Below are 7937 nucleotides of genomic sequence, written 5' to 3'. Positions count from 1 at the left end.
TTCTGGTTCTTACTGTAGTGTTACTTCCTGGTTCAGTTCAGAGTCCTCAGATGCTTCACCCCTGGCACAGATGTTCTAGCGTCTACCACTGACTTTTGGGCCCTCCTGACACAGAGCTGTGAAACAGGCCTGCCTGCGTGAGACATTCTCCTGAGCTCTAGGCCTCTGGCTGGACTTGTCTAGATCTTCACCTGGACTCAAGCAGGACATTACCATCGGATCCAGGCCCTCAGCTGGATTCTTTGGAGTATGGACAGAATTTCCTGCACTCTTTGTAGATGATTCTTAGGGTGATTCATTATAAAATAATTTTATAAAATGTGTCCTGTAGTGCTGTACCAGTACTGCTCTCAGGGCACGCTGAGACTGCCATTGGGACTGGGGGTGTTGGTGCGTGCCTGTAATCCCAGCACTTGGGAGGCTGAAAACAGGAGGATCACTACAAGTCTAATCTGTGTAGTGATACCCTGTAGACTCTGCTAAATACCTAAGAAAAAGTTATAAAAATATGTGTCTTGGGGCCAGGGAGATGGCTCAGTAGGATAAGCGCTTGACTGGCAAACACAAGGATCTGAGTTCAATCCCCGGTTCTGCCAAAAAAAAAAAAAGTGTCTTGTATTGTATTTTTCCCCTTTCAAGGCCCTAAATTACAACAATCATGTAAACATTAGATTGGTCAAGTGCAAAAGAAAATGAGACACTGAAGAGATTCCAGCTTTTATTTTTACTTTTTCACACAAAACAAAGAAAAAACATAGGATTAAAACTGCCAAGGTAGTTAACTGGTAGAACACACATTCATACACACAAAAATCCAGGTAAGACAGGCTTATTTACAGTGAAGAAACACATGTAAAATTAACGTAGTCATATGAAAATATTTTTTAAAAAATTAAAAATAAACGATAACGGGCACCGGTGTTTACAGCAATATGGAAGGGGAAAAAACAAGGCTTATTTAAGGACAGATCTACCACAAGGTTTTACAGCATCAGTGCAATGACTTCACAGAACTATATTACAGCTAGTTAAGCAGTTGAAGAGTTGTTCCCAAATACGTCACATTTTTTGGCCCTCAAAGGTTCATTCTTACGCTAAGTTTCCAGCTACTGAGAGGGAAAGAATGATTCTGAGGAGCTTTCCAAGGAGTTACAAAATCTGTGTGGGCCAGCGGCCGGTCTATCATCACAAGCCCACTCTCACCACAGTCCTTGGAGAGAACTGTGGAAACAGTCAGATGCCAGTGTACTTACAACATTGCAAAAGCACAGCAATCAAAATGCAACTAATATTACTATAAAGTGAGAATTATGAGGCTCACCTTTGAAGGCCTTTTCTTATCTTAAAAATGAGTAATTTCACTTTTCTACTGCTGTGAATCTTAACTAAACAGAAGAACTTTTGTCCTTTACTGGCTGGTGTTAGAATAAAGGTCACAGACTTGCATTTTAACCTACTGGGTGCATTGTAAAAACCTGAAATAAAAGGTGTACTAAACACCCTGGAATACAACTGCTTGGAAATCTGCTATGCAAAGCCCTGTGAGGACTCACTAATAAAGTAGGGCAGAGAGCAAGAGTTCTACAGCTGTCAGACTCCCCTATGGAATATCAGGATCAACGATTCCCAGAAATCACCACCAGTCTTCACAAAAGGGAGAAACCTACAGGGACAAGGGCATGGACTCAATTTCATTTTATTCCATCGAGATTCTTCTCCGATGGTAAAGAAACAGCATGAGGAATGATCCCTGGCCTCTTCGTCAGGTGGGCTAACTTGGTCTTTATATTCATGAAGCCGGACAGTTTTTTAAGCAGGCTACGGAAGTGGCCAGTAGGACTAGCTTCCTGTAGCCACAGACCGCCTCCTGGTGTCTAGCGGAAACAAATATCAATCAAAACAATTTTTCAAGCACTATTAACTGTACTGAAGAATAAAGTTCACCACTGTATTATTTTAAAAGAAGTTGTCAAAAGTAAGGATTCAGTTCACACTGGGTGAGAAAAATCAAAACAAGCCTTATCCACTGGTGGCTTACAAGAATGCGCCCAGATACAGTTGACACAACGACACTATGCACAAAGCCTGATGGGCAAGTGTGAATTTCTACTAGGGGCAGAGTGAGGGAAAGCAAAGAGCTACTTCTGTAGCATTTCAGGATCCACACACCAAGGTAGAAACTATCCTCGGGGCAATGCACATTCCATTAATCACACTGAACGAAACAGATGTATTATTCATTTTTCTTTTCTTTTTGTTTCAGAAGCTTGTTTATCTCCCTTTTGGCCATTCCAATGTACTTCGAAATGATGCCATGTTGGTTTAGTCCAGGAAGCAACAGTAGGAAAGTCACTTAAAATAAACAAACAAAATTAAGGATACAGCAATTTTTTTAAGTACTGGAGATTGAACCAGGGTCTTTACATCAGCTACATCCCCAGCATTTTTTTGACAGGGTTTCACTTGTTAAGTTGCTCAAAAAGAGCTCAAACTCATAATCCTCCTGCCTCAGTCTCTTAGGAAAAAGCAACCTGCTAAAGGTTATCAAGGAGGGGGCTGGTGAGATGGCTCAGTGGTCTAAAGCACCTACTTAGAACAAGCTTAGCAAAGCACAGGGACCCCCTGGTGGGCTGAGCTGGCCACACACACACACCCACACACACACCCACACACAAATAAATAAGTAAATTTTAAAAAAAAATAAAGGTTATCAAGGAAAATAACCTGCTATGATTATTTAAAGAAGAGAATTTCTTAGACTATTAGAACTCTAATGGGGAGAAGTAATAGATTCCATTACTTTCACTGGATTTCCAGAAACTCCTGCCCTCATGCCCTCCCAACTCACAATAGTCACTGTTTATATTTTTTACCACCTACCAATGACAGTAAAGCCTTGGATTACAAGGAACCTGTTCTGCAAGTTCTAGCAACTTGTTTCTTACTGAATCTACAGATTAAATGCCATAGTTTCTTATGGGGAAATTTGCTTGAAATACAAGTGCTCTGGGTGGCTGGCCAAATAGCTCAGCGGATTAAAGTGCCTGCAAGCAGGAATAGGGGCCAGGGGTGCAATCCCTGGGCCTGCCATGCCGGCCCTGCACCCAGGGTGCACTGAGATGGCGATTGAAACTGGGCATGGTGGTGCGTGCCTGTAATCCCGCTCTTGAGAGGCTGTAAACAGGAGAGTCATTATGAGTCGGATCTAGTAGTGAGACCCTGAAAACCCTGTAGACCCTTCCCTAAAACATAAAAAACCAAACAAACAAAAACAAGTGCTCCAGGGGCCAGGGAGATGGCTCAGTGGAATAAGTGCTTCCCTGGCAAGCACAAGGGCCTGAGTTCAATCCCCGGTTCCGCAAAAACAAACAAACAAACAAACAAACAAACAAACAAACAAAAAAACAAGTGCTCCGGATTACAAGTGTATTTCTAGAATTTTTTTTTTTTTTTTTTGAAGTACAGGGGATTGAACTCAGGACCTTGTGCTTGCCAGGCAAGTGCTTATCCTACTGAGCTATCTCCCCAGCCCTCAAGTGAGCTTATTTTTTTTTTTTTTTTTTTGAAACAAGAGTATTTCTAGAACAAATTATGCTCACATACTAAGGTTTTACTGTACTTCCTCCTTTTTTTTTTTTTTTTTGCAGAACCAGGGATTGAACTCAGATCCTTGTGTTTGCTGGTCAAGCGCTTATCCTACTGAGCCATCTCCCAGGCCCCTTAGTTCCTCCTTTCGTTATAATTTTTTTTTGTCTTCACTTGCTGTAAGATCCGACCATAAAGCTCTGAAAACAATGACCTGAGTCTCTGTCACCTTTCTATATTCCCAAAGTTCCTTGGTCAGTACATGAAACCTGATTAAGTACTCACATATTTGCCTCTGCCATAGTTAGATTTTACTGGCTAGGATATGACTATAGTTTTTCCAGACTTACCTATCAGGCACGTGAGAAGCAGGTTATGGACTTGCTGTCCCACCCAAGCAACTGCCGCAAGAGAAATGATCATGGTCACGAAGTACTAACAACGAAAGCAAAAAGAATGTATCAGCTCCCAGACACAGGCTGAGAAGTGCGAAGTCAGCAGTGGTTCACCATGCCAATGAGCACATCAAAACATCAGGTACAACATAACTGCATACAACTTTGTCAGCTGAGAAAATTTGTTTCAAAGATTGGAAAATAAATTAGCTTTTCTTATCACTTTTTCTTTCACAGAACTGGGGATTGAACTCAGGCCCTTGCATTTGCCAGGGAAGTGCTTATTCCACTGAGCCATCTCTCCAGACCCTTATCACTTTTTAAAAAAATACTTAGATTTCGGGCCAGCGAGATAGCTCAGTGGTCTAAAGTGCCTGCTCAGGCAAGCTTAGGCAAAATGCGCAGGGCTTGTGGTTCAACCCCTGGTGCCGCATGCTGCACCAGTCCTGCACCGGGTTGGGCTGAGCCAGTCACGCGCGCGCGCGCACACACACACACACACCCCTAGGGGCCGGCGAAATAGCTCAGCTGATTCAAGTTACTGCTTGGGCAGATGCCTGCCAGGCCAGGGATCAAACTTGAATCCTTGCACTTGCCTAGGCAGGAGCTTAGACCGCTGAGTCATCTCTGCAGCCCAGAAAATATAATTTTGAATGTTCAGTGATCCAGTCTACTACAGAAAAACATTTATGAATGTAGTGAGTTACACCTATGGCAAATACTGAACTATAATTTTTGTTTGTTTTCTTTTTTGAAACAGGGTCTTCCTATGCAGTTCAGGCTCACCTTCAACTCAGGGTGATCTGCCTGTCTCAGCCTCCCAAGTGGTGGGGTTATAGGTGTGTGCTACCATTTCTGAAATAAACTATAATTTTTTTTTTTTTTTTTTTTAACAGAACCGGGGATTGAACTCAGGCCCTTACCATGATTATTAAAACAAAGTCTACCATTAGGTTACAATAAAGTAAAAATTAACTCAAGCTTGTGCTTGGCATCTGCTTAGGCAAGCTTAAGCAGGAGCAGGGACCTTGGTTCAATGAGTCCAGGCGTGGTGGCACCCACCTATAATCCTAGCTCTGTGGAGGCTGAAAACAGGAGGATCACGACTTCGAGCTGCATAGTGAGACCCTGTAAGAACCAAATGCATTAAAAAGGAAAAAAAAATTGTGCTTTATACTTGTGTAAGTCAAAACAAAAAAAAAAGGGCCGGCGGTATAGCTCAGTGGACTAAGTGCTCGCTTAAGGAAGTGCAGGGGCCAGGGTCCGATCCCTGGCGCTTCCTGCCGTGCCGGCCCTGCCCTCAGGCGCACTGAGCTGGCGATGGAGTCCGGGGGCGCGCGCCTGTAATCCCAGCCCTGGGGAGGCAGAAACCAGGAGCATCACTACAAGCTACATAGTAAGACCCTGCATAAAAAAAAAAAAAAAAAAAAAGCAAAACATACCATTTTCGGCTTTTCTTCTTTCAGCGTAAAGAGCCGTTTCCACCAGCCCGCGGCTCTGCGTCGAGTCTTTACTACATTGCTGCAGATCTCATGGAATCTCTGCTGTTGTTCGGTGGTCCTACAAAAAGAGTTTTCCCTTTTGTTACAAGGAAGTCTCTATAGTAAGCAGAAACACACTGTCCTCTTAAATTTGTGGAGTTATAGTGCATATACATACTTCATAGGATATCAGGGCTAATCTGTAACTCTGAAGTCCCTTTTGGCTAATGATAGTGATGAAACACTCGTGCCTTCTACAGGTTACGCAGAGGGGGCCTGGGCCTAGCTCAGTCCTTTAAGTGGCTGCTTCCACAAAGCTGTCAGCCTCAGGTGGCTGGAGTTCCAACCTCACAACTCTCCCGCTGGCCAAACGTGCCCTGAAGGCATTCGAGGAACCCAAAAAAAAAAAAAAAAAAAAAATCCTTATTCCATATGGGGCTGGGGAGATGGCTCAGTGGAATAAGCGCGTCCCTGGCAAGCACAAGGGCCTGAGTTCAATCCCCGGTTCCGCAAAAAAAAAAAAAAAAAAAAAAAAAAAAAAGAATAATCTACAGGTTACGCAGGAATTAGTCTAAATTTGATTTTTCTATGCTGGTATTAATTTTCAGATCATAACAAATCCTGCACTGTAGTCCCCTAGGGTCCTACTAGTTAGCTGTATTTGAGCTCTATGCAGTGTAAATAGCACTATATTCAAAGGTAAGCACCCCAACTGGGCTTATACATCGCAGGCAGCAGTAAGTAGCTCAAATGCAATTATTTATAAATTTAGTTACCAGTAAAAGAAACTATAAGCAACAACAATAAAAATGCAAAAGTAAAAATACAAAAAGACACTTCAAGAAAAAGCCCAATTTTTCTTGTTCCTAATGGGGGGAAAACAAAAGGGCCCTGTACTGCCTTTGCTGCACAGGTACAATGGGCACCGACAACAGGACCGACTCTGCAAGGTGCGCTGCCCTCCCCCTCTAGTCCTCACTGTGGTGATAAGGTAGGAGGCTTTCTGCTGAGCTGTGGAACTTCTTACAAACCATTAGGCCTTCTGTGCTGACCATGGTCAAGGCTACACTGTGAAAAGTGTCCTTTCCCACAAGACCATCCCACAATATGAAAAAAAAATTATCAGTAGCAGTTGCCATGACAGCATGAGTTTATTTCTGAAAAGTTTCTTGTAAGAGTTATGAATAAGTGGATCAGAATGTTATCACTAGTCAAGGTCAGTGATGGCTTCCCTTTGTCTAACTGGCTTCACTGCATGGTTACAAACTTGTCCCCACAATAGTATTAATTCGCTGCTGCAAATGAAAGCAAATCAGAAGAGAGTTCCTAATACTAATCCATTCTATGAGTAAAACATCTTTCAAGACACATGCTTACTTATCCCACAATTTAAGCAAACGTCCTGAAAATGTGAATTGGCTTTTAAGGATCCATTAAGTACTTATTTATCTATTTATTGGCGGAACCGGGATTGAACTCAGGTCCTCTGGCAAGTGCTTATTCTACTGAGCCATCTCCTTGGCCTCTGAGTGCACATGTAAAACTCTCCATTTTTACAGATTTTATAATTTGCTACTATCTGGAAAGAAAAAACTAGTGTCTCGGAGTTAGGGATGTGGCTCAGTGGCTTACCATGTGTGAGGTCTGGGCTTCAACTCACAGTACTGCTAAATATGTAAGTTGGGGCTGGGGAGCTAGCTCAGTAGAATAAGTGCTCACCTGGCAAGTGGAAGGGCCTGAGTTCAATCACCAGTTCAACAACAACAACAACAACAAAAACAACAACAATAATAATAACAATAATGTAAGTAAATAAATACTAAGACATAAGCAGAAAATCAAATCAATCAATTTAAAATATACAAGGAAGAATAAGCAGCTGGGAGGAAAAAAAAACATATTCAAGCATCTTGGTTAGCTGTTTATTTGAATCAAAGGTGGGAATTTCAACATTCTAGAGGGAAATTAAAAGTTTTAGTTAAATACCTAATCATTTAACTATAACCTCTGGAATTCAAAAGCAACCAACGAGTGACATGAATGAACACCACAACTAAATATATCTTAAATCTATTCTGAGGTACTTGGCATGAAACTGGTGAACTCCCACTTTCCTACTGCTTAAGAGTCCCAACATCTCCAGTTTCAACTCAGATCAACCTTAAAATGCAAAATATTCAATCCCCGGTTGGGGGTGGGGGGAAGGCAAAATGTTTCACAGCACCTAGAACAGTGCCTAATATAAGTAGACATTAATTAAAATTTGCAAAATAAATGTGGATAAAAATGGACCACTAAGGGGCTGGGGAGATGGCTCAGTGGAATAAGCACTTGTCTGGCAAGTGTAGGGGCCTAAGTTCAATTCCCGGTTTGGGCAAAAAAAACACAAAAAAAACCAGGCCAGGGAGATAGCTTAGTGGAATGAGTGCCTGCCTGCCTGGAAAGCGCAGGGCCCTAAGTTCAATCCCTGGTAAAA

The 7937-nt window shown here is 42.2% G+C and overlaps 1 protein-coding gene across 2 annotated transcripts in view; it reads right to left on the bottom strand.

The window, feature by feature from the left end:
* Window positions 1–703: 703 nt before the first annotated feature.
* The window catches only part of Arl6ip1 (ADP ribosylation factor like GTPase 6 interacting protein 1), an 11736-nt gene continuing 4502 nt past the window's right edge, over window positions 704–7937 (bottom strand). For both annotated transcript variants that reach the window (XM_023704696.1, XM_004644489.2), the window contains 3 exons: window positions 5423–5540; window positions 3936–4020; window positions 704–2352 (listed from right to left, as the gene is read on the bottom strand). In XM_023704696.1, the coding sequence (XP_023560464.1) occupies window positions 2234–2352; window positions 3936–4020; window positions 5423–5540 (322 nt within the window). In that variant the 3' untranslated portion in view covers window positions 704–2233. The remainder of the gene's footprint in view (window positions 2353–3935; window positions 4021–5422; window positions 5541–7937) is intronic.

The sequence above is a fragment of the Octodon degus genome, unplaced genomic scaffold (assembly GCF_000260255.1).
Source record: "Octodon degus isolate 3935 unplaced genomic scaffold, OctDeg1.0 scaffold00200, whole genome shotgun sequence".
In the NCBI taxonomy this organism is placed as follows: Eukaryota; Metazoa; Chordata; class Mammalia; order Rodentia; family Octodontidae; genus Octodon; species Octodon degus.
This window is presented reverse-complemented; position numbering and strand designations above follow the sequence as displayed.